Genomic DNA, 27,984 nt, shown 5'->3' with positions numbered 1-27,984 from the left:
GGAAGATTCCTTTATAAATTATACTTTTTCTGAGTTACCTCCCATTAATAAAAATAGAATTGAAGCAAAAATATTCCACATTTGTAAAATTATGAGTAATTAAAACTTAAGATCAGTTTGTTTATTTCAATGAAAATTCTTAGTCTAAAATTATATTCTTGCATCGAAATTTGCTGACCTAATTCAAAATCTAGACCAGTTGTGGTCTGCTATTTTACAATCCGAGATGACAGAAGACACCCATGCCACCTTAATGTTATTTTGATATACTATTGAAGATTAACACCCTAAAGCATGTGTTGAAAATCATTCCACTTAGATTTAACAAAACAGTTTGCATACAATATCTGGTATTCTTTAAACAAGGTACACTTTAGATTATAACCCTGTTTCTATAAAAATAAATGTGATGCCCCCGCTTGCATATCATATAGTTATAAAGGGACATAACTGAAGAACGGTAAAAGTGACGCTACCCAAATTTGAACTTGATCTGAGTTTTGTGGTAATAAGCATTGTGTGTAAGTCTCATAACATTTGGTTGAGGCTAACTTAAGTAGAGAAAAGAAACTTAAAATTCAGCAATTTTTCTATTTGTAAACACGCATAACTCTAGAACGGTTGTGTATAAGTTTTATAACATTTGGTTGAGACAAACTAAAAAATTCAGCAATTTTTATGTTTATAAAGGGACATAACTCAAGAATGGTAAAAGTGTCGCCACATAATTTCGTACTTAATCTGTATTATGTAGTAATAAGCATTGTGTATAAGTTTCATAACATTTGGTTGAGGCAAACTAAAGTTAGGAAACGGAAACAAAAAAATTGTACTTGATCTTAGTTTTGTGGTAATGAATATTGTGTATAGGTTTCATAATGTTTGGTTGGGGCAAACTTAAGTTACAGAATGGAAACTAAAAATTTTGCAATCTTTCGATTTATAAAGGGGCATAACTCAATAATGGTTAAAGTGACACTACCCAAATTCAACTTGATCTATGTTTTATCAGTGGAAGTCAAACATTGCATTGTATAAAGCATTGATTGTAGTTGATTCAACTATAATCATGGACAAAGGAAGATAACTCCAATTTTAAAAATTACTTGATATTTCGAAGAAAATAAAAATTTAGCAATTTTTCCATTTATAAAGGGACATAACTCTAGAATGTTAAAGTGACGCCACCAAAATTCAAACTTGATCTGTGTTTTTCGGTAATAAGCATTGTGTATAAGTTTCATAACATTTGGTTGAGGCAAACTTAAGTTAGAGAACGGAAACTAAAAATTTTGCAATTTTTCTATTTATAAAGGGGCATAACTCTAGAACGGTTAAAGTGACGCCACCAAAATTCAAATTTGATCTGTGTTTTGTAGTAATAAGCATTGTGTATAAGTTTCATAACATTTGGTTGAGGCAAACTTAAGTTAGAGAACGGAAACTAAAAAATTTGCAATTTTTCCATTTATTAAAGGGTCATAACTCTAGAACGGTTAAAGTGACGCCACCAAAATTCAAACTTGATCTGTGTTTTGTAGTAATAAGCATTGTGTATAAGTTTCATAAAATTTGGTTGAGGCAAACTCAAGTTAGAGAACGGAAACCAATTTTGGGACGTACGTACGTACAGACGGACAAGGGTAAAACTTAATGCCCCCACCGCTACGGCGGGGGCATAAAAAAATGATTTTTAGTTTGAAATATGTTGTAGCTAGAGAAAATATGGATAGGTGGATGGATCGATAGGTGGCTGTTTAACGTCCAGTGGCTATTCAAATTAATAATGAAGACTATAACATGATAGTATGATAAGAATATTGACTTTGCTTTGTACAAGACCGACACGCTGAGCCGGATTTTTAACATGCTAGTTCACAAGATAACACACACAGTCCACAGGAAGACATTAAGTCAAGTATTTCGTTACCATAAATATTTAAAACGTTTTCTAAACTGTTTCATAATACAAAACAATTAGTTTGGACATTTAGCTGTACCTATAGAAAATTTATTGGAAACGGGGTAGCACATGATAATTTTTACAGTGATGTTGTTTACGGAGCACGTAAAATTAAATACTATCTGGGTATACTTATTGATCCTTTAAATAAACTTATTCTAAAAGTTTACCAATTTAACATTGTCATTAGATCTTTGAATATTGTTTTTATCGGTATACACAATTATTTTTTTATTAATAAATTAAAACCCAACTAAATATTATTGTTACACAGATATGTACATTCACAATCCTATAATTTGTCGATACCTATATTTCAACATTAAAAGGGTCATGTTTTCCCTGACTGTTAATGACGTCTTTACACTAAACTAAATTATTGGAAGTTGGATGTGTACTGATTGATATTTTAGTATTAGATACATGATTTTCTTATTAGTTGTTATTGGTTTTGAACTAGATTCCGGTAGATTTACGCTCAGATCTGTACTTTGTGTCTTTTGTTTTTTTATTTGTATTTTTTTGTTGTTGCTTTGTATCGATCTGATGATCTAAAGCCCTTTTCAACTGATTTTTATAGTTTGTTCTTAATATATTGTGCTATTATACACCAGTCCCAGGTTAGGGGGTCAGTTGATCGCTGAACTTCAACGTCAGTTGATCTCTGGTGGAGAGTTATCTCGTTGGTATTCATTCCCCCATCTTCTTATTTTATGATCCCATCCGGATACATTATTCTGACTCTGAGCCTACTAGTCTTTACGCTTACTCCTAAATGCCGGGTGTTTTGCGGAGCAGCAAATACCAATTTTTAAATCTTTGGTTTGACCCTGCCGTGTTCGAACCAACTTCCTCCCTCACTCGAGGCGAGCATGCTACGACAAGACCATCGAGTCGGTTTACTAGGAAAAAAAATGATAATGGATTAATGATTACTTATTTGTATAATTTGAATAAATTTGTTTTCCCAACTTGTAGCGGTCACTAACGTAGCCTTACTAGACAGATAAGGAATCCATTGTATTCTTTGCTTATCATACTACAACAACAGTTAATGTAATCAATGACTATTCTTTTTATTTAGTAGATTAAAAAATCATCCAAGCTGACAGCGTTCGGACCCACGACCTTCCGCACTCGAGGCGAGTACGCTATCACGAGACCACTGAGGCGGATTGCTAGAGAAAAGATGATATCATGAATTAATGATTACTTATATGTATAATTTGAATTTAACGTAACCTCACTAGACAGATAAAGGATCAAAATCCAAATATATAGTAATCAATGAATATTTTTAATTTATTAAATATAAAAATTATCCTAGCTGACAGGTTCCAACATCCATTTCTGATTGTTGCTTACTTACCATTCTGTGGCAATAATTTCATGCTTTATTAGGACAATCAACAACATGTTTACATCCCAACTCCTTTGTTCTAACAGGGGTGATCTGAGTCGGATCACCCCTACCAGATCACCCTACCTTGAGTTTCTTTGTTCTTCATGCTTTCTTTTGTTCTGTAAGATTTCGGCAGGAATGTTGAACACACAATAAAACTTAGAAATAATTATTCGGAATAAAGACTAACTTCAAAATTCATGTGGAAAAAATCCACTAAATTTCCAGTGTCTATGCGGGGAATCGAAGTGAAGACCTTTAGCATATGAAGCCACGATTCCTACCCCTACACTAGGACGACTGGATACAAACTCACTGTTGATTTAACATATTTAAACATTGTATCCGGGGCTCATAAAGGGTATATACTATATAGTAATATATAAAGTATATTATCATTAAGGTCTTTCCTTTTTCTATAAGGAAAGACCTTACTGTATTTCTTCTGATTATTATTCTTTTTGTTCCGCCAAACTTTGACACAATTTCCCTCCGTAACCGTAAGCCATGTCGCTTTCATGTTCACACTTTATATCGGTGTCATAAATACTTATCCGGAACTCACCATGTGAGTCGTAAAATTTTGTCGGTCCGGAGTTATCCCTCAGAAACCTAAAAACCTTGTTATCATTCAAACACCGTAACCGTAATAGGTACAAAAAAACCGAAGGGTGAAATTTGTTCAGGACAGACCCTGGTTCTTCATTACATTTGGATCGAAAAGATTCAACGACTCATTGGTAGGGTTATGCCCCTATGAAAATTAACCGATGTCGGTTGGCCACTAAAACTCAGAAACCGTAAGTCGTAGCCACCTAGGATCTTCACCAATGATCATCAGTTTATGTGACTTTGAAAATGCCTCATGGTCAAATTTGTATGTTGACCTTTACCTTTGACCTTACACCTTGTTATGGAATAATCTCAGAAACCATTATACTTACAGAAGTTTTGAATAGTGGAAAATGTTTGGGTCAATAAGGCGCAACTTTGTTACATTTTGACCGAAGAGATTTAACCTTTCTGTAAGGGGCATAACCCCTGTTTTAGGTTTCTGAAAAGACAAAATCAGCTTTCACTATATAACCAAAGGTCCTAGACCCATGGTGTCTTCAGCAATGACATTTGGGACCAATGACATTGACAAAGGTCACAAGGTCAAAGGTCAAGGTCATGTCCCAGATAACGAATTATGTGTTTTTGGCCTTATTTAAAGGATTTTTAGTGTGTTTTAAAGGTTTTTAAGGTTGACCTTGACCTTTGACCTTACAACTTTTTATTGGATATCTCAAAAACGGTTAATCTTACAGAAATAGTAAATAGTGAAAAATGTTGAGGTGACTAAGGCGCAACTTTTTTACTTTTTGACCGAAGAGATTTGACATATTCTTAAGGGGCATAACCCCCGTTAACAGTTTCTGAAAAGACAAAATTAGCTTTAACTCTTTAACCAAAGGTCCTAGACCAATGGGGTCTTTTAAATTGACATTGTGGACCAATGACCTTCACAAAGGTCACAAGGTCAAAAGTCAAGGTCATGTCCTAAATGGCGAATTTGTTGTTTTTTGTCATAGAATCATGTGCATAACAGTGTAGCCGAGACCATTGATTGGCGCGCAAAAATATCCCATTGACTGGGTCAGATTAGGTGAACGTTCGTCTGTAACGCCCAAAACTCACGACGTATTTATTATAGACATTTAAACTGTGAGGTCACCAAAGGGTCTCAACGCCTAAATAAAATAATTAGAAAAACTAATCAGGAATAACCTTTGTGTTTTGATTTATATTGAATACTTACACTAAACTGCGGTCAAGCTTAGCGAAAGGTCGTGCAACATAATCAGTCAAACAAACTTTATTAGATTAACTCGTTAAGGAACGATCGTTTTCATTGGTCAATTCAAACCTTCGACCTCACACCTGCGAAAATAGAACACGCGTACTATAAAGCTGAATGGACTGATCAGTATTCACGTAGCCAGTCAAGGTCGTTAAAAACTTCCATCGTCGTATTCCCGAACATGATTGTGTTCTTGATTATCGCATGGCAATTCTAGCTTTTATACATGTGCATGTAAATTTTAAACTTTAATCTTAACGGTCACGTCGAAATATTTAATTCAACTGTCTCCTCTCCATTGGTCCTGGATTAAGGGAGCTACCATTTTATTTTGATTGGGGGTGAAGGACTTGGATGAAACATTTTGTCCTTCATTTTTTTTAGTTGTTATCTCTGTCCTGTCTTTCTATTTTTCAGTCTGTAAGGTCCTGACTATATTTATTCGTTTATCCTGATTTTTTACATAAATCGTCATCCTGCCTTTTTTTTTGTCAAGTTGCTCACCCTGCCTTATCTTTTATTCAATGGACTTGATGAATTAACGTTGTACTTGAAATGAAACCGTACTTAACTACAAAAATAACCAAATTACATACTAAAGATATTGCTCGATTTTTATAGTAAATGGGTTTGTGTTATAAACTGTCATGTTCATTATTCATATTCTTTCATAAGTTTTAGGATAGTGTGATTTTTTTTCTGATTTAGTTTACTTGATTTTGAAAAAAAAATCCCGAAATTCTAAGTAAATTCAAAACATGTAACCAGCCATGCTTTGTTTAGAGAAAAAATGGAGCTGGCAAACCATGGCACAGTGGAAGGAAATGTACTTTATAAACTCCAGCGATATACTTTCTTAATTTATAATTAACTGTTTTGCTATCCTCGGTTGAAAATTATATATTGTAAATATTTAAATAGTTGCATAGAAAACAATCAGTTTTAAACAGTGTGGTTATTCACTAAATGTATTGATAAAAGGTGACTCCATTTTTGTACATACTTTTACAGTAGTCAACCTTAATTTCTTAATATTTCGTTTATAAGTTTATCATACATGTATGATTTTGTATTTCATTTTAATACGCACGCATGCCACACGTTACTTTGGCGGAGTGTTCAACAATGTTATGCAAAGCTCTATTCGTACGGTATGAAATTAAAGGATAAATTTTCAACTAATCAAAATCGAAAACAGTACATTTATATAGTTCCTTATAAACAACGACATTTCTCACAAGTATTTATTTATTTTTTAGTTCCACACATGCAAAAATAAAATCTTCGCCGATGAAACATTTCAAACCTTTTTACACCAACATGCCTTCACTGAATTCATTTGAATTTCGTGGTGACCATGATAGTACATTGCATAGTACATCTATATTCACGTGCACACATGGTACGATCTTTCGGGGACAATTTGCTCGTTTATGACACGTCATTTCTGAAGAACAAACGCTTAGCTTCTTTATTTTCGTTTTATAGCATGAAAACAATAAAAGAGGAATGTGCAACCCATCATAAATTTGAAATGGATCAGTATTATGAGATCCTTATTATAAGTAACTACGACATTGTCTGGATAATAACCTAGCGTCAATATGAAAGAAATTAAAGTGGTTCATACATTCATCCGTATAAAAGCGGCACATGTATTTTATTTTATCCTTATATTTTTCATAGTGCGGTACAAGTGCTGCATGCATAAAGAATATTACTTAACACAAATTATTAGTATAATATTTCGACCCCACTATTTGAAATTCACAAAATACTTATTTAATTATTTCGACCAAAAATCATTGTTTTTTACGTTCGTAGTAACGTAGTACATTCCATTGTCGGTCACCTGTGTCAATTCACGTGCACACAACAATTGTTGTTGTATTTAAATCTTTCGGCCAATGAAGTGAGACGTTACAAGTTGTTTGTTTGTGATACGCCAGAATGTTATCAATGAATTAGCACATACTTACAACTTCTCGTCCAATCAAATTGCTTATATTTGCCTTCTAATTTTCATAGTACATACTTTTCCTGTGTACTAAGTAACTACGCATGAATGACCACAAGGGTAAGATTTCATTGTATCGTAATCAAGATATTTAAAACAAAATTTGCCACTGGCTATTTTGAAATACAATGCTGTGTTCCAAATTAAGTTAAATAGTTTGTAATTAGTTTTCACATTGATTTTTAAATATCCTGCTATTAAAATCTTTGGATCTAAAAAATATTTTTGACAATTGCAAATTTTATCATTTAAATAAAGGGTAATACATATGGTTCTTTATACCTTGATTAGAGTACAACAATATCTTAAAATTATGATAATGTATCATCCATGCAATTACTTTGTACACAGAAAAGTGTGTTCTATGAAACCTTGTGAAGGAAAATTAGAGTAACTTGGTGATAATTTTTTAAACTTTCTTAAGGAAAGTGATCTATTTCGTCATGAATTGATTGATTTATTGATTATTGGTTGCTTAATGTCCAGTGGCAAATATTTCATGCATGTTCAGGACGATGTCATGAATTGAAAAACTGTGATTATGTCTGAAGATAATGTGCCACCTATATATATATATATATATAAAGATATTCTGATAAATCTTTTAGTTTTTACTTTGAAATAATAAAAAAAAACAACACAAAACCTATAATCTCTGATCTATTTGTAGTTGCTTTTTAATGCCTATCTGATAGACTATATCTTTGGGGACAAATTATCTATATGTTTCAAATTTATTATAGCTTTAGTTTTACTGTGAAATTAAAAAAATGTTTTCGAAACATGTAAAGCTTCCACTGCAATTTAATTATTGCCTGCTTTTGGTCAATTTATTTTGTCATCTTACCTTGTAAGAAGAACATGTATAGTAAAACACCGCTTTATATCAGTATGCATACTTACACCAGCAGCTACCATCTTTTCATTCTGGAGTGAAGGGCCTTTTGAAATCACATATTTTACAATGATACTAGTGAGTAGATTTACAAAATTCGTTAATGAGCTCCGTTTTACAAACACCTGTGATACAAGTAGTCAGCCAAAATAAACTATCAATAGACCAATTAAAAGATTACTCGAGTTGTAAATATGTGCTAAATTGGATAGTCTATGGAAAGGTATATACTATGAAATTAAGACCTCGGGGCAAGCCCCTCGCTCTAAATTTCATAGTATATACCTTTCCATAGACTAACCTAGACTTATCAATCGCTAAACTTGACTGCATTTCAGTGTAAACGTTCTTTACTTGTGTTTTCGTTATGTTTTGATAATCAATTTTTATGACATCGCACGTTCTTTCAACAACAAAAAAAAAGGATTTAACTGGCTTTAAAAGTTACAATGCATGTGTTGATTATTATCTTTTTTTTCGGACGTCAAAGCGATTTAACAATTGCGGTTGCATGTCCAATTATGTCATCTTTTAACTTTTATCTGGTCAAAATTTTATTTTAGAACGAATGCATGATCAACTTTAAAAAGTGTGCGTACACAAAACATATAGACAAAATATACTTCTGTCCTGTCTTTTTCGTACTTGCAAGTTATTAGACAAAAAAAGGCTATTTGGATCAAGCCTTTGCATTTACGTTTTTGAATAGGTAAAATGTATAGTTTGGTGAACTTTTCTGCTAACTACTATACTTGTGAAAAACCCTTGGCAACAGAAACATTTTCAGCTTTTTTTTTAATCGATCCAATTTACATAGTAATGGACGACTTCGTACATTTTATGATCGCAAATAAAATATGTATATAATATACTGTGCACTGTAGTTCGTATATATACTGAAACCCTTTGGCAACCCCACAGTTTAAATGTTTATAATAAATACGTCGTGAGTTGTGGGCGTTACAGACGAACGTTCACCTAATCTGACCCAGTCAATGGGATATTTTAGCGCGCCAATCAATGGTCTCGCCTACACTGTTTTGCACATGATTCTATTTTTACAGTTGTATGTGTGTTTAAGAGCTTTTCAATGCATTCTACGCCTATTGGAACATGTATTTTACATTACGAAAAGGAAAGACCTCTCAATTGTTCAAGAACAATTGACATTTTAATTACTGTATGACATTCTGAACTAGATGTTATGAAGCGTAAATGTTTTTTCCGTATAGTCTAGAAGAGCTGGGATGTAAAATAGTTATCCCAGTCGGACTTGGTGTGTCAGTGTAAGATCACCCTCTGGCCTCCGGCCATCGGGGTGATCTTACACTGACACACCAAGTCCGACTGGGATAACTATTAGAGTCCACGCTTGGATACTAGATCGATATCTTGTTGTTTCACTCTTTCTTTTTTATTTAGTTATGATATCTTAATTTACATCCCAGCTCCTTTGTTCTACCAGGGGTGATCTGAGCCGAATCAACCCTGCCAGATCACCCTAGCTTGTCGAGTTTCTTTTCTCTGTATGCTTTCCTTTGTTCTGTAACATTTTGGCGGGAATGTAAAATCCACAATAAAACTTAGAAATATTCACACGGAAAAGACTAACTATCAAAATTTATGTCGAAAAAATCCAGTGTCTATGCTGGGAATCGAACTCAAGACCTATAGCATATAGACCCACGATTCATACCCCTACACCAGGACGACTGGATGAAAACTCTCAGTTAATTTAGCATATTTAAACATTATGTACGGGGCTCATAAAGTGTATATACTATATAGTAATATATAAAGTATATTATAATGATTGTGTGGCGTTCTAAAACTAGACGTTATGAAGCGTAAATGTTTTTTTATATAATCTAGAACAGCTGGGATGTAAAAAAGTTATCCCATTCGGACTTGGTGTGTCAGTGTAAGATCACCCTCCGGCCTCCGGCCGTTGGGGTGATCTTACACTGACACACCGCGTCCTCATGGGATAACTATTACATAATATGTAAAACACTAGATAAATTTTCACTGCGTAAAAACTAGTGATGATATATTTTGTTGTTGTCAATCACCTTTTTGTCGACACACTTACAAGACATAATAAATTAGTCTTATCTTATTAAAACCAAATTAGAATCACATGTTTTATGCTTGCCATTGTCTAGATTCCCTAAGAATGTTCAAACTTCACACTATTGAATTATACTACGGTACCGTAAAAAGCACCAAGCCATATCAACGTCAGACTGCATATATACAAACTTTATACTTCTAAGGATTAAATGTCCTCAGTTGCACTTTTACAGAGTCAATTTCAATCATTACAGATTCGCGATTATTTTTTTGGTAAATTTATCCCACCTCAAAAATTTATTGTATTAGTATGTTCCTAAAATGTAGCACGTAGGATTTAACTTAAGCATTTAAAATACAGAACCGTTAATTTGTGTTATGATATTCCATATCCAAGGGTCATTTTCATCCTCGAGAGGATAGAATAGGAAATGGTGGCTTCAAAAGAAGTGCGGAGAAAACTATCGTATCTTAACACGGCTAATGAAGATGAGTTGGTTGAAAGAAATCACGTATGAAGGTTAAAATTCTTGTCGGTAACCATTTTATTGTATGAAACTGCAAAAAGATCCCGGAGGTCATTGGATCTAAATCTTTGTGTACCTTAGTGAAATACAGATCAAAGATTCAAACCTGTTTAAGAAATATATCGGGAGTGCAATATTATTAATAAATAGGGATGGTTTGCAAACATTTTTTTTGGGATGTATATATACACATCCACGTTTATTTTCTAATTAGAAATTGTTTTATCTATACATAACACCATACATATTTATTATAAGGTTAAATCCTAACTATCCTACTGCCTGTCGTTACTTTTATTTTGACATTGCACTAGTCATGTCTTCCTTGACTGTCCATGGCGTTAAAACACTAAATCCCTGCCTGGGATGTGTTTTAATTGATTTTAGTCTCTGATGCATGATTTTTTATTATTAATTGTTTTTGGCTTTTGACTAGCTTTCAATAACAGCGAGTACTCTCAAATCGTACTTTCGTGTTAATTTGACCTATTGACACAATTTGTAATGCATTTCTGTTATTCAATGTTTACTTATTTTGTGTTATATCTCTTCTTACTATTTTAAATATGTACCACTTTTGATAAGTATTTAGTATGACGAAAAAATTTCACTTCTGTACTCGCACTATGTATAACAAATTTATTATATTTAAATTTACCTGTGTACGTTACTTTATTTAACGCCATTTTGTCCTAGGTTAAAGTTGTCTTTTTGACATTGAAACGTCTTTTTTATTTATATTGTGTCATAGATCAAACTTATTCGTTCAGTATATATTTTATATATTTACTTGTTTTTGTGTAGTCTTTTTGATCGAGTTAAGCCATTTCAATTGGTACCATTTCAATTGATATTTTATTGTGTGTCTTTTTATGTTGTAATGTTATACCACTGTTTCAAGTTAGGGTGAAGGTTAGCGCCTGTTAAAACGTTTAAACACGCTGCATTTTTTTGCACCTGTCCTTAGTCAGGAGCCTGTTGTTCAGTGGTTGTCGTTGTTGGTGTGGTTCATAAGTGTTTCTCGTTTTTTATATAGATTAGACCGTATGTTTTCCTGTTTAAATTGTTTTACACTAGTCTTTTTGGGGTCCTTTATAGCTTGCTGTTCGGTGTGAGCCAAGGCTCCGTGTTGAAGGCCGTACTTTGACCTATAATTGTTAACTTTTTACACATTGTGACTTGGATGGATAGTTGTCTCATTGGCACTCATATCACACCTTCTTATTTATATTATTTGAAACACAGAGCTTTGTTTACCCCCACACACAGTTGTCGTAGCCACAGATTTGGAATAACCTTTGAAACTTTTGGTTTCAACTTCGTAAGTGATTTGGCCTTCCAACTTGGCTGTTTATGATTCAATTTGCATCAATGGTTTGTGTTTGGAAGAAATTTTAAAAGAAACGACCAATTCAGACATTCGTATCCTTGTCCTTTGATCTTTCATAGATAGTTACTAGCAGTAAGCAATCATACCACATCTCATTTTGATATTGTATTAAAATGCCACAAACAAGTATGTCATTGCATGTCATTAGGAAACCATCAACAGTCGATAGTCCCATGCATGAAAAAGTAAAAATTACAATGATAATAGTTAAGAAAATCCAAGTGAATGCGAAGGTAAAATAGCTAGTTATTACAAGTAATCTCGACACTGAAGATTTGATCCTGAACCATGGATTGATGTATTGGGGTTTAACGTCCAGTTGCAAATAGCACATGCAATTCAGGACGAAACAATGTTGAAGTGATATGATGTAAACCCTACTTTTAACAAGACCGAAATTCTAAGCCAGATTTTTTCAACTAGCTATAAAAAAAAAGATGTGGTCTGATTGCCAATGAGACAACTCTGCACCAAAGACCAAATGACAGTTCACGTGGTAGCATTCCACAGGAAGACACATCACCTTATCCTGGGCACATTATTCAAATCCCTAGCGGACCAGGCTTTGCTCTTACCACTAAATGCCATGTGATAAGGGAATAAGCATTCAATACCAATTTTCAAGTCATTGGAGGCAAACGCGCTCCCATTAGACAACATATGTTTAGATGATGTTAAAATATTAGCTGGTTTGATTAGAATCCAACCATTTTCGAAAATGTTAAGTGCAGGTGATTCATCAATGTATTTTACCAAGCATGACCTACGACTATGAATTTTATTTTAATGTAAGCTGAAACAAGAGGGTCCTATGAGCTTTAATTGCTCATCTGGTAAAAATATGGAATTTTTTGCAAAAAATGTATTTCACATGTTCAGAAACAAATCACTAATTTTCAGCCATTCAAGTTTAAATAAAGGAAATAAATCATTTTTTCTTCAATACCATGATCACAGAAGTTGGTTTACGAATAAAATCGGGATCATTTTTTGGCGAAACCCTCCTCACCAATCCGTAATAAAATTATTACAATAACAAAGACTACCAGAAACTATTTTTAGATCTCAATTTGCTTTTTATCAAATATATTCTTTTAAATTTCTCTCTACATATCCAGTAGTTTTCAAAAAAAAATTAAAGAACAGAGTTCCAATGTCCCCCATATTTTATCTATCTACGGGCAAAATTTAAAAAAAAAACATTTTTTTTTTTAGTTCTTTAAAACTTTTTATAAATATCTTAAGAGAAATGAAAGCTTAGGAGCAAATGCAATTGCAATTTTCGATATTATTAATATTTCCAAGGGCATAACTCTTTTAAAAATATTTGATCAGCACTGATTTGCAAAATTGTTTAATACATATCTGATATAAACCTATGATATAAGTTTCATAAAAATCTGGCAAGAATTGTACACACGAGAGCGCTAACAATGCAGTTTTCCATATGATTAATATTTCTAAGGGGCATAACTGTTTTAAAAATAATTGATTGGTACTGATTTTCAAACTTGTCCGTTACATTGCAGATATAAACCTATGATCTAAGTTTTATATAAATCTGGCAAAAACTGTTCATGTCAGGTGACAAAAAAATCATAAATAACATCATTAGAGGGACAAAAACTCTAAAATGGAGTCAATTGATGGTTTCTATCATTTTATATTTTTGTAGTATTGCTGATAAATTGTACTTAAATAATCGCTCCGATTCAAATATCAAGATGCTTTATTTCTTGATTGACAACATATTTGTTACATTTGGAGGAGGTGTTTTTTCAACAATCGACATTCCCATGGGAACCAACTGTGCTCCTTTTCTTGCCAACTTGTTCCTTTATTCATCAGGCTGACTTCCCATACAGGAACTTCTTAGGAAGAATAAAAAGAAGTAAGCAGTATCCTTTAACTTCACTTTCCGCTATATAGATGTTCGTTCATTAAATAATTCAAAATTTTGCGCCTATGTTGAACGCATCTATCCCATCGAACTTGAAATAAAGGATACAACAGAAACAGTTAAGTCTTCCTCATATCTTGACTTACATTTAGAAACTGACAATGAGTGTCAGTTGTAAACAAAACTTTATGACAAAAGAAATGATTGCAGCTTCCGAATTGTGAACTTTCCATTTCTATGTAGCAACATTCCAGCAGGGCCTGCATACGGATGAATATTTCCCAATTGATACGATACTCCTGGGCACGTATTTCCTTGATAGAGGGTTGCTGCTCACAAGGAAGTAATTAAATCAAGAGTTCTAAGTGGTGAAGTTGAATCATCCCTTCGTAAATTTTATGGACGCCATCATTAGTTGGTTGACCATTATGGTATATGTTTCACAGATGACGACAGATGTTCCAATTGTAGTAACTATAATCTTGTCCCCTTTCCCCCGAATGGGACCTACCAGTTTCGGTGGGGTTCGTGTTGCTCAGTCTTTGGTTTTCTATGTTGTATTTTGTGTACTGTTGTTTGTCTTGTCTTTTTCTTTTACAGCCATGGCGTTGTCAGTTTATTCTCGACTTATGAGTTTGAATGTCCCTTTGGTATCCTTAGCCTCTCTTTTAGTTTCTATCCTGGATAAGTTGGCAAAAGGTTTAAATCAGATTAGCATTTTTTTATAATCTTTTTATTATTGATAATTTTTTGCTGTTGCTTTATCTGCCTTTCTATTATTAATTTTAGAGATAATCATAATCTACAATAAAATGCTTCGCTGGGGCGCAGCTTGATACGACCGCAGAGGTCGAACCCTGAACAGTTGGGGCAAGTATGGACACAAAATTCAAGCTTGATACAGCTATGACTTTGGATTGTCATTAAATATTTGACACAGCATAGGTTTCTGACACAGGATGAATGTGGTGTAAGAACTGGAAAAAATTTAATTTACCTATTATGGTGGAATATCCATAAACTAAATTGTTTGTTAATTTCAATATATCAAAGAATATGTAGAATTCAATGTTTGATGTAATGTAATAAAGTTGAAATTTGGACCGTTTTTGTTCAATGTGGACCAATTTGGTAACATGTATAAATAATCAAAAATCTAAATACATGGGAGCCCATTTAAATACATCATAAAGGTATTAAAATAGAAAGTGACATCATAGTCATGGCTAAAAATAAACAAAAATCCTTAATCAGCAACATTTAAAGTAATATCTAAAAATAAAATTCCTTTGTAACCATAAAAGCCCATTTAAATACATCATAAAGATATTAAAATAGAAAATGACATCATAGTCATGGCTAAACATAGCAAAAAACCCTTAATCAGCATCATTTAACAGTAATATCTAAAAATGGAAATTACATCATAAAGGTATTAAAATAGAAAATGACATCATAGTCATGGCTAAAAATAAACAAAATCCTTAATCAGCATCAGCAACATTTTATAGTAATATCTAAAAATAAAATTCCTTTGTAACCATAAAAGCCCATTTAAATACATCATAACAGATATTAAAATAGAAAATGACATCATAGTCATGGCTTAACATAGCAAAAACCTTAATCAGCATCATTTAACAGTAATATCTAAAAATAAAAATTTCTTTGCAACCATAAAAGTAAAATAGAAAATGACATCATAATCATAGCTAAAAATAAACAAAAATTTTTTTTATTGGCAAATTTTAAATGGAGTTTATTATACTAAAACAATAAATTTGCAACCATAAACATGATAAAACCCCATTTAAACACATCATAAAAGTATTAAATAATTCAACTACATCATAAGGCTATAAAAATAGAAAATGACTTCATAGTCAAGGCTAAAGGTAAACAAAAAACCTTCATCAGCAAAATTTTATATTGGCAAATTTCTAATGAAGTTTATTACACTAAAATTGTTGGCAAATTTCCAATGCATTTATTAACAATAAAGTTATTGGCAAATTTCCAATTTACATAATTTAAAAGCAGTGTAGATGAGATATTTAAATGAGTTTGAATTACCAACCTTACACTGCTTTTAAATAATGTTCTTTACTCAATTATTTGTCTATTAAAATGGAAACCCTTGTTTTTTAACCTTTTTTCCCCTTATTCCTTAAACATTAGAGCCATAACCACCCCACCCCCCCAAAGCCAATTATTACTTTCCAATGTAACCTAAATTTCCAATATACATAATTTTAAATTTCAATTCCTCATGATATATAACCGTATCATTATTATTTTCTTTCATATATAAATCTGAAACAACCATCTTTAAATGGAAAATTTTAAAGAAAAAAAAAGGAAAAAAAAAAATCCTACCTCCCACACATTTTTTCAACCCCCTTTTGATTCATCATCCCCCACCTCAATCACAACCTTCAATTTGTGGTATGGTACATTGCAATACAATTTCACAGAGATCCATACACTTGAACACAAGTTTTTGTTGCAAACTAAAAAAATCCTTATTTTTGACCAATATTTGGCCCCTTATTCATAAATGTTTGAGCAATTAACCCCAAAACTCAATTCCTACTTTCTCTTCGTGATAAAAAATAACTAACTTAAAATGTAAATTTAAAAAAAAAAAAAATGAAAAAAAAAAATTACCCCTTTTTTTACCCCCGCCCCCCCCTTATGATTCATCACCCCCACCCCCCTTTCCCCCCAAACCAAGCTCAATAACAGCCTTGCCTTTGTGGTATGGTACCTTGTAATACAATTTTTGAGAGATCCATACACTTGAACACAAGTTATTGTCTAGAAACTAAAAAATGCTTATTTTAAACCCCTTTTTAGGCCCCTTATTACTAAACGTTTTGGGCAATTACCACAACACTCAATTCCAGCTTTCCCTTTGTGAAATGGAACCTTGTAGTAAAATTTCAGAAAGATCCATACACTTACACACAAGTTATTGTCATGAAACTAGAAAAATGCTTGTTTTTTGCCCCCTTTTGGCCCCTTATTCCTAAAATTTTGAGGCAATTAACCCCAAAATCAATCCCAGCATTGACCCTTTGTGATATGGAATCTTGTGGTACAATGTCAAAGAGATCCATATGCTAACACACAAGTTATGTCTGGAAGTTACAAAAATGCTTATTTTTGGCCCCTAATTCCTTAACTGTTGGTACCATAACCCCCAAAATCAATCCCCACCTTCCTATTGTGGTATTGAACCTTATGGTAAAATTTCATAGAGATCCATTCACTTAAACTAAAGTTAGAGTGCGAAAACCATTGTGTATTCGGACGACGACGCCGGACGACGACGCCAACGTCATACCAATATACGACCTCAAAATTTTTTTGCGGTCGTATAAAAACACAAAAATAAGTCAAATATTGTCATTTAAGGGTAATAACTCCTATAAAGAGTTGTCTGATGGTTTCAATCATGTGCATAATTTTATATATCTTGCATTGCTGATCATTTTTGCTGTTTACAGTTACTGTCTTATCAACTAGAGTTTTCAAAAAAATAAGGCAAAAACATGAAACTAGTAAAAATTGTCACAAATACCATGGGTATCTTTCATTTAGGTAAACAGAATCTACACAACTCACTCACTCACACCTTTACAATATTTTTGCAGGTCAGGAACAATGCAATGGGTGATTTTATAGAGCAGGAACAGCCCAAGAGTTCATCTCGGTTTTGTTATTTTCAAGTCATTTAATCTTTAGTTTCCCTGCATTGTTTTGTGGACTATTGTTTTTCTTTTTTTGTTTGTTTGTTTTTGCCCTTAAATTAATGTTGTATATTTTACTATTTATGGTTTTAAGTGCCTCCTCATCTGTTCCGTTTCTAAAACTTCTTTTGTTTTGCTTCCAGCCTTCCATTAAAATAACAACAAATATTTATCTGAATATTTTTATTGACTTTTTGACTTAATATTTTAGCATGATTTATATATTGTTTTTACATCATCATTAACAAAATGTACACATCAACAATAACAATAAAACTTTTATTACATACTAATTCATTCATAAAAAAATGTCTGACTATTTATAACATGATCAAGGACATGACAATTTTTATGTATGGCATTTATAGATCAGTGGCCATGATTGACTTTTATTTGCAGTCTATAAATGTATAACTATACACTCAAATTTACACAATATTTAATAAACTTTGACTGGTTAGTTCAATTAGAATTTTACTTAGAGCTATTTAAGTATTCGTTATGTATTGAAATTAATAATGATCTGGTAACTTAACCATCAATTTACCAGTTTTCTACCTCAGCAATTATGGTTTGGATAGTTTAAACAAAAAAAGTCATCACAAAATTAAAATAGAATTTACCTCTTGGAAGAAAAGTGGTTAATGCTTATATTATTTTGGCTGTGATAAAGATAAAATAATTTACATAGTGGCAGTTAGACTATCAATTATGTATCATACAAAAATCTACATATATGTGATTCTCTTGGACAGATGTAAAACAATCCAAAACAGCCTGTAAAAGTTCCCTCCTCTCTTTTAGGGGTTTAAATGCCTCATTTCTTTTTTCTGTCAAGAAACACATGTTACAAATGCACATGTAGGTGTAAATGAACACAAGATGGCCCACCTGTTGGTGAAATTATGTTGTTAAAATAAATAAATTAAAATGAAATAATTCTATTTACCAGTGATTTATTTCAATTCATTCAGAGTATCATTAAAGATTTACAATTTGCTTTAAAAAAATGACAAACCACACAATAGTATGTAATGTTTCTGTCCTCTTGCCAGGTTTGAGTAAATATAACTCAGCTGGTCACCAAGAATTGTTTTACAATATAAGATGTGGTCAGTGATCTCCCCAGGCCGTTTTAGCGTCGCGGCCCCGCGATGCTATAATTTTTTACCGTTACACTATAATTATTTCGAGGACGCTATTTTTTTCTTGTCTGCTCTATACATTGCCGCAATATCGATGTCCTAAATTCCGAACTTTCATCGAATTGCCGCTTGTGATCATAAAAATTATATCACCTTTAATTGTAATCCCTTCAAATCGGACATAAGAGGCAATTAAGATTGATTAAATAGGTGTTAATTGCCCTTTGGGTGATAACTGTTTGGATACGAATACCCCAAGCTGGCACTTATGACATGACTGATAACACGTGGCCCAATTGCAAAATTTTGACATCCAGAAAATCATAAACAATTCGAAATCTACGTTTGAATCAAGGCAAATCCGTCTTCTAAGAGAAGAAAAAAAAACGAGCGAACTATAATTAACAGGCTGGTCGTTTGTTATTTCAAACTAACAACCTGTAAAGAAGTGTTTTCTTCCCATTCCGGTACTCGAGAGCGTACATAAAACATTTCGATTCTGGGCAAAATAAGTTCTATACTTCATTAGAACGTGAATGAAAATTGCCTTTAGGTAATGTTTCATCTATTTATTACAGTAAAATCGTGATATATTCATCCAATTCGCTTCTCAAACATTGTTTATTTTCGTAAATTTTTCTTCGACCGCCATTGATATATTTGTACTAATTACGGATCGGAAGCGGACCAGCTATGATCAAAATCCGCATTTTTACGGTAATAACTACAGACGCAGAAACGGCACAGCTGACAGAATAATAATGATCCCAATAGGGAAAGCTACTCATTCCACATGAATTTTCAGACTATTTGTTAGATCTCCTTGCAAAATGTATTTATTTCTATGTAAACGCATTGTTTCAATTAATTTACTGATTAAAGTAGTTTAACAATGTTAAAAACATATATCTGTTTGAAACAACTGGTACTGATACATTGAGTCCCAGGAAATAATGAGTTTCATAAACATGATAAACAGAATAGTTTTTAATTGAAATGGTATTACTATATGATACTTTCTTTTCCTTTTTGATATAAAAGAAGTTCTCTTTTGTACTAGATTTTTAGTTGGTAGTTTCTAACAAGAAAAATATAATTCTGTAACTATAAATGAATATTAAAGAAATAAACTAAAAGAACAGTTATACTTTAATTGTATTCTCAGTTATGAATTGAAAAAAATCAACATAACTTAAAAGAAAGAGAGCATCGCCGCGACGCAACAAATGACATTGAAAAAATAAATACAATTTTTTTTTATGCCAAATGTGATGCTATCCAAAATTCCTGGGGAGAACACTGGTGGTATATGAGACAACTATCAACCAAAAGACCAAAGAACAAATTTAATGAATTTCAAAGGACAGATCTGTCCAACAACCAATAAATGTAGAATGTAAAGGCTTACACTACAAGTTCTAGGGCAAATCTACTGCATGCACACAGCATGAGAGACAAACCCTCCTATCAAGTCCAGTGAAGCATGTGTCTCATGGCAGAACCAGATGTGATTTATAACCTGACAGGTACAATTTTTTCCCAAAAACTCTGATGACTAAATAACAAAATGCCCTTTGTGTCTACTAATATTTACATTTACTGATTTATAACATTGGTTCCGGTAAGAAAACTGATAACTTCACTCCTCCGATGTCATACAGTAATAGGTGACATCAGGACATGGTTAATGCTATCAAACTGAACCCAGAATGCATATAGAAAAAGACAATGTAACAAAAAAAGAATAACTAGTCCAAATTAAAATATCAATAATATTCAACTCCTGACTGAACAACACTAAAATTCTCTCATGTGCTTTGCCGTCACTTTTTGAAAATTTTTCCATATTTGAATTCTTTCGCAAATTATTCCATAATTAACTGATCCAACAGTCCAGTATGAACTGGTGGGAGACAACATTATTCATACTCTACCTGTCTGAATACTAAGTATATGAATTTGACGGATAAGACACCCACAAAATTCTTTTTATAGACCTGTATAAGTGTGACCACATGTATTTGTAGTCATATACTTTTTTTCAACAATTCAGGTATATATTATGCACCAATAACATAAGAATTATCTCTATCATCTAGCACCTTATGAACAATAGAAAACAAGTGCCAATTTACAAAGCTTACACAATTTTCTTTAATAAAACAAATAACCCTTTCCTAATTATCATGAAATGAATAGATTAACAAATAAAACATCTTTTCCACTATCATATCTAATGCCAGTTTCTAACTGATAACCATCAGAGACAGACTAATGCATATAAAACCCCTCTCAGGTTTTAACAGTATTTTCACCATTTAATAATTATGATAATTATAGATTATCGTTGGCCATCTCAACGAGATTGATTTTCTCGCTTGAGCCGGTACGGCGAAAGTGAGAAAAGCAACCGAGTTGAGATGACCTATGATAATCTGTTTATCGCTATTTTACCAATGACGACATTGTTAATTTCATTGACAACGCCATGTGCGCCCTTAGTTTCTAGCGATAATTTTTCATATCACTCTACTGTGCTGAGAAAGGAAATTATCAGTCGGTAAGATCAAAGGAAAATTTCGTAAAATAGCAATAAATACTATTATTTGTGTTTCAACACTTATCAAGCGGCAATATAAACATCAAAACTTAAGTGTTTCCTATTCTCTTCATGTTGGAACAAACCTGCATATTCATTTTTCCAGAAACCAAAATTTTACCCAGATTTCAGTCTTTTAACAGTTGCTTTGACCTTGACATTTGACCTAGTAACAACAATCAATAGGGGTCTTCTTCATCCTAAATGTACACGACCAAATAAAGTTTAGTCAAAGTTGGAAATATGGTTAAAAAGATAATATGTGGAAACCAAAGTCTTGCCAAAATTCAATAAACTTGTTATGCATGATGTGATGTTTGCAAAGAAGCTTCCAGGTTAGAGTTCTGGAAATTCATTTTTGTAATTGGAAGCAATTACCAGTATCAGGCTGTAGAAATTATGTAAATCAATTTTATTATTATTTTTTTTCCATCAATTTACAACCTCTTAACAAGCATACTTATTATCCATGGACATAAGACAATTTCATTTGTAAAGGGAAGTAACTCTTGACAAACACTTAATCATCACTGGAAAATGCCTTTGGAGGTTAAAACTTTAAATCAACTCACCACCCACAAAACTGTTTGACTTCTTAAAATATAATAAAATCCTTCTTCACCTTTAAATTAAAATTTCATTAAACAAGGTAACCCCTGAGGTCACAATTTTGTATCATTCCAGGAAAAGAATGTTCTTTAAGTAATGATAACAGTCTCTTTTTAATGAAGTCATTCTGACCTTACAAAGAACAGTTCTGGCAGAAACATTCTATATTTAGAATTTAGATAAGTTATCTGCCCTTGAATACACTTCCTGTTAATAGAACCCAGAATCTATTCCAGTTCCTTGGAGCAGAGTCAGTCAGCTTGGGAAGCCATTTGTATTGCACCATTTCATTATTGTTTCTCATTAATTATTCAGACTCCATTTCTTCATCACCATTTTCCTTGGGAGAATCTTCCATTTCGTCGTCATCATCATCATCAGAATCTTTCTCTTCCTCATCCCCATTCTGTTGGTCTGGTGTCTTATCCATCTCTTCTTCATTGTCATCAAATAAATCTATATTATCCTTAAAGTATCAAATAAAAAAGGTTTCTCAATATATCATTTATATAACAATTTTCTTATTTGTAATTTGTTTGTTCATGTTGTTTTTATAAGTGTTCTGTTTCATTTTACAGTTTTAAGGTATAATTAACTGTTCCTTCATGGCAACATCTTTCTGTTGTCAAATAAATGTAAAAACTAGCACTCCACAAAATATCAATACTTTATTCTATGGCATTTGAAAACAGAATATTTCTTGAATGACATTTAGAAATAAGAAGATTTAATATAATAGCCACTGAAACAACTATCTACCAATTTAACGAGAATGTAATTATCTACACCACATCTAAAGGCCATGCTCTGGTCTAATATTGTTTATTCAAAGTGAACATTTTTTTTTATCTGATCTGATAAAGAGGAATATAGAACTTTACAATTATATGTTTTGAATATAACCATTGTACACAAATCTTACCTCTGTATCTGACTGTGTTGGAGCAAAATCATCCAATCCAAAATCCTCATCTGAAGATTCTGTAATACAAGGGAGATAATTCTACTGTTAATGCAGGTATAGAAATGTTACAACACATTATTTCACATATAACAATTACATTTACATTGTCAAAACAAAGTCAAGAAAATAGAAAAAGATTACAAACTGAGAGCCTCACTTCCAATATACCTTTAAAATGCAAATAAAAATATCTCCACTTCTCTGACAAAAACTATTTTGCTTCATGAACATACGGTGTGTAATCTTCGAAAATCCATCCAACAATTTTGAGAATCAAAATATCACCATACAAATTTAGTGTTTCCAAAGTGATTTGATCAGGAGAGCTCAAACCCATAATTTTGAAAGCCTGGATGTATAAATACTTATAATAAATATAAAAGGAGCTAGAATAAATAAAACAAAACCTTGCCTACCTTCTTGATACATTAATAATGGCTGTTCTAATGACTCGGTTTCTACTTCGGGTTGGTCTTGTGCTGTAACCTTAAATATATATATATAATAAAAATGATTTCGGACCTTGCAAACATTTAGTTAACTGGAAATACAAAGCATGCACTTGAAACCTAGCTATTTGTTCATTACCAAATATTGAATTTGTAACAATTCCAAAATCAAGAAAAACTGCAATTTTTTTTTTCATCAAAGATTTACTTTCTAATACAACAATATTCACTGTAAAATACCCCTACCACACTGTTGACTGAAAACATCTATTTATTATTCAAATGTATCTTTAGAAACCTTACAAAAATATATTTACGTGACGGTCTTTTAAAATATATATGTGTTATCTTATCTTTATTTACCTGTGATAAAACCAGGTCTAATTTCCCCTGTAAGCGAGACAACTTGTTAAACATCATTGTTCTTGAATCCATCATCTGGTATAAGGTACTTAAATTTTCAACCATATCAGGAAACTAAAATATTAAACATACAAGAATTTTGAATATACAAGAACAAATTTACCAATCAACAATAATAAAGGAAGAGCATCCCAATGTCCTCTGCCACAGCAAATATTTTCTCCCCAAGGAAAAGTAAAATAATTTTCCATTTTATTTATATAAGAAGTGTAGATGTATGTGGAAGATAGCTTACACTACAATTTAATATAAATTTCATGTCCAAGGGCATTACTCCTGTTACATCAGAGCTCATTTTTTTTAACTATATATTGCTGATATAAATTTCAAAGATAACAAGAGTGCACACACTGAAATGTCTCGCCTTCTTTACTAATCATTGATATTATGTTGATAGTCCTAAATATAAAGCTTTATTACAACTGTCACATAAACTTAACATTAACCAACTAAACTAAACATTGACCAATGAACCATGAAAATGAGGTCAAGGTCAGATGAACCATGCTAGGCAGGCATGTACAGCTAACAATTCTTCCATACAACAAATATAGTTGACCTATTGCATATAGTATTAGAAAAAAAGACCAAAACTCAAACACTTAACTTTGACCACTGAACCATGAAAATGAGGTCAAGGTCAGATGACACCTGCCAGCTAGACATGTACACCTTACAATCATTCCATACACCAAATATAGTAGACCTATTGCATACAGTATTAGAAAAAAAAACTCAAACACTTAACTTTGACCACTGAACCATGAAAATGAGGTCAAGGTCAGATGACACCTGCCAGCTAGACATGTACACCTTACAATCATTCCATACACCAAATATAGTAGACCTATTGCATACAGTAATAGAAAAAAAGACCAAAACTAAAAAACTTAACTTTGACCACTGAACCATGAAAATGAGGTCAAGGTCAGATGACACCTGCCAGCTAGACATGTACACCTTACAATCATTCCATACACCAAATATAGTAGACCTATTGCATACAGTATAAGAAAAACAGACCAAAACACAAAAACTTAACTATAACCACTGAACCATGAAAATGAGGTCAAGGTCAGATGACATCTGCCAGCTAGACATGTACACCTTACAATCATTCCATACACCAAATATAGTAGACCTATTGAATACAGTATAAGAAAAACAGACCAAAACACAAAAACTTAACTATAACCACTGAACCATGAAAATGAGGTCAAGGTCAGATGACACCTGCCAGTTGGACATGTACACCTTACAGTCCTTCCATACACCGAATATACGAGACCTATTGCTTATAGTATCTGAGATATGGACTTGACCACCAAAACTTAACCTTGTTCACTGATCCATGAAATGAGGTCGAGGTCAAGTGAAAACTGTCTGACAGGCATGAGGACCTTGCAAGGTACGCACATACCAAATATAGTTATCCTATTACTTATAATAAGAGAGAATTTAACATTACAAAAAAATCTTAACTTTTTTTTCAAGTAGTCACTGAACCATGAAAATGAGGTCAAGGACATTGGACATGTGACTGACGGAAACTTTGTAACATGAGGCATCCATATACAAAGTATGAAGCATCCAGGTCTTCCACCTTCTAAATTATAAAGCTTTTAAGAAGTTAGCTAACGCCGCCGCCGGATCACTATCCCTATGTCGAGCTTTCTGCGACAAAAGTCGCAGGCTCGACAAAAATCTGAATAAGAAATGAAGACATGATTCTTAAATAAAACTAAAGGCTCAAGAAAACTTTCTGTATTCCCCCCCCCCCCCCCCCCCCCAAATGCATTTAAAGATGAACCTTCTATTCTTTCAGGGGGCCTCGGTGGCCGAGTGGTCTAAGTAGTTACTACTGTAATCACTAGCCAGTCAACACTGAGGTTGTGAGTTCGAACCCCGCTCCTGCGGGTGCACTCGACTCCAATCTTAATTGACTAGGATTGTCAGTTTTCCTATCGAAGGTCTGTGGTTTTCTCCGGGCACTCCGTCTTCCTCCACCAATAAAAACTGGCCGCCACGAAATAGCCCAAAAGGGGTGCTTAAAAGTGGCATTAAAACACCAAAAATCAAATCAAATCAAATCTATTCTTTCAAATTCCATCAACAAATCTAAATCATAAAATTCTGCTTAAACACATAATTTCTGTGTGTTTTAAATTTCAAAACCCGAACTCATTTCTCCTTTCCCGCCTACAAATTTTTTTGACCAAATCCTCTTGATTTTTTCTATCATACCAGTTCTTTACTTACTGTCATAAGATATGAAGTATGAATTGTCAGCAGTGTTTTTATCCATCTCAGAATCTTTGATGAACTGAAATAAATAAACAAATCTAATTAGAATGTTTTTTTATTATTTGACCAAATCAGATGTTAAAGGCAGATATTTGTAAAGTCTATTTTTAATCTTTAAACTGGAGATGATTTAGAGATTGACATATTGTACAGACACCTGGCTTTTGTTGAACATTGTAAGATAGATGTCTTTGTTATTATTATCAGTGGGTTGTTGTCACATGGACAAATATCCAACATCTCCATTTATTGATTGTAATGCTAGTTCTTGAACCAGAGAAATGATTGGTAATATTGCCAAAACAAGAATGTGTTCCTAGTACATGGATGCCCCACTCACACTATCATTTTTTATGTTCAGTGGACCGTGAAATTGTAGTAAAAAATTTGGCATTAAAATTAGAGATCATACACTAGGAAAGCCATATGGTTATAGTGCCCGATTAATGGCAAGAACGCCAGATTATGGTTAATAAATAACCATAATTCGTAATTATAGATGTTTGACACAGAAATAGACGTCCTCCTCTGACTTTAGACGTTTGCTGTATTTTTAGACTTTCGTCCGGCGTTTTAGATGTTTGCCGTAATCCCTCTCATACTCTTAGATAACGATGTCCCTTTAATAACTCGCGCGAACGACGTGTGTATTATTTAACATAAGCTATAGTATTTTTAAAAGTGTTTCAGTTAATACACATGATTTATCGTGTCGACGGGAATTAGCTGTTTGTCCGATAAAACTGATGTGTATTGAGTCGTCAATAGAACCAGTGAAGCGTGAGCGACGGTTATAAATACATCGTTAAAATGTAGAACAGATATATATATATATATATTCAATGCAAATCAGAATCTGTTAAACTTAACCATCTTATTTCCGATGTTTTTGAAAATATAGTTACCTGTAAATGAAGACAGAAACAGATAGTATAGATCTATGGTTAAGACAGAGACATATAATATAAAATGTCGCTGGTTTAGATGATAACATCTTTTTTCGTTTTCTTTTATCAGTGTTGCAGGTTTTTTCAAATTAAGGGGAAAGATCGAAATACAAATACGAAACGCTTTTAAGCATTGCTTTTCTGATGAAATAACTATCGATTTTTTTTCATTGGTCAATAATAAAAATCTATTTTAATACGACCAATGTAAACGATGAATACACGTGGTACCTTTGCAATACTCAACTGCAAATATCTATGAATGGAAGTCGTTTTACGTAAAACAAAAAACGTAAATTGAACTTATAGCTATGATAGATACATAACGTTAACCGATAGTTTGGGTCAGAATGTGATTTTTTTTTATCAAATTAAATTCGTCTTTAATTGCCATGTTTAGTAAAATAAATCAGTTATGTCTATTTTTGGTCCTTGTCCCGGAAAACTAAATACATATTGGTCACGGAAACACAGAAGTATATGGATAATGTCATTAGTGAAAAAAATTGTTGGGCTTGACTTGAAGAATTTGTCAGGTTTCTACTCTGCAGCTATAATGGAAAACGTGTATCCCTCAATTCCGTGATGGACATTAATTTAAGTTTACTGATATTTCTTATGAACACATACAATTAAATGATCGCGACATGTCACCTAGATAATTTCCCGTTGATCTGCGAAGTCAGCATTGACAGTCTATTATTGGGAATTTAAGATTTTAAAATCAATTCCAATACTGAAGTTTGCTATCTTTAGTGAGAGCAATTAAGACAAGCAACGAG

At 32.7% G+C, this 27,984-nt stretch overlaps 1 protein-coding gene across 1 annotated transcript in view; it reads right to left on the bottom strand.

Annotated features, from left to right (window-relative positions):
* Positions 1-17,930: 17,930 nt before the first annotated feature.
* Positions 17,931-27,984, bottom strand: part of LOC127739266 (WD repeat-containing protein 43-like) — a 32,127-nt gene continuing 22,073 nt past the window's right edge. Inside the window, exons 13-17 of the mRNA XM_052250920.1 lie at positions 26,211-26,274; positions 23,892-24,005; positions 23,496-23,565; positions 23,038-23,096; positions 17,931-22,581 (exon numbers count right to left, since the gene is read on the bottom strand). Of these exons, the coding sequence (XP_052106880.1) occupies positions 22,423-22,581; positions 23,038-23,096; positions 23,496-23,565; positions 23,892-24,005; positions 26,211-26,274 (466 nt within the window). The 3' untranslated portion in view covers positions 17,931-22,422. The remainder of the gene's footprint in view (positions 22,582-23,037; positions 23,097-23,495; positions 23,566-23,891; positions 24,006-26,210; positions 26,275-27,984) is intronic.

Source organism: Mytilus californianus, unplaced genomic scaffold, assembly GCF_021869535.1.
Source record: "Mytilus californianus isolate M0D057914Y unplaced genomic scaffold, xbMytCali1.0.p SCAF_4, whole genome shotgun sequence".
Taxonomy (NCBI): Eukaryota; Metazoa; Mollusca; class Bivalvia; order Mytilida; family Mytilidae; genus Mytilus; species Mytilus californianus.
This window is presented reverse-complemented; position numbering and strand designations above follow the sequence as displayed.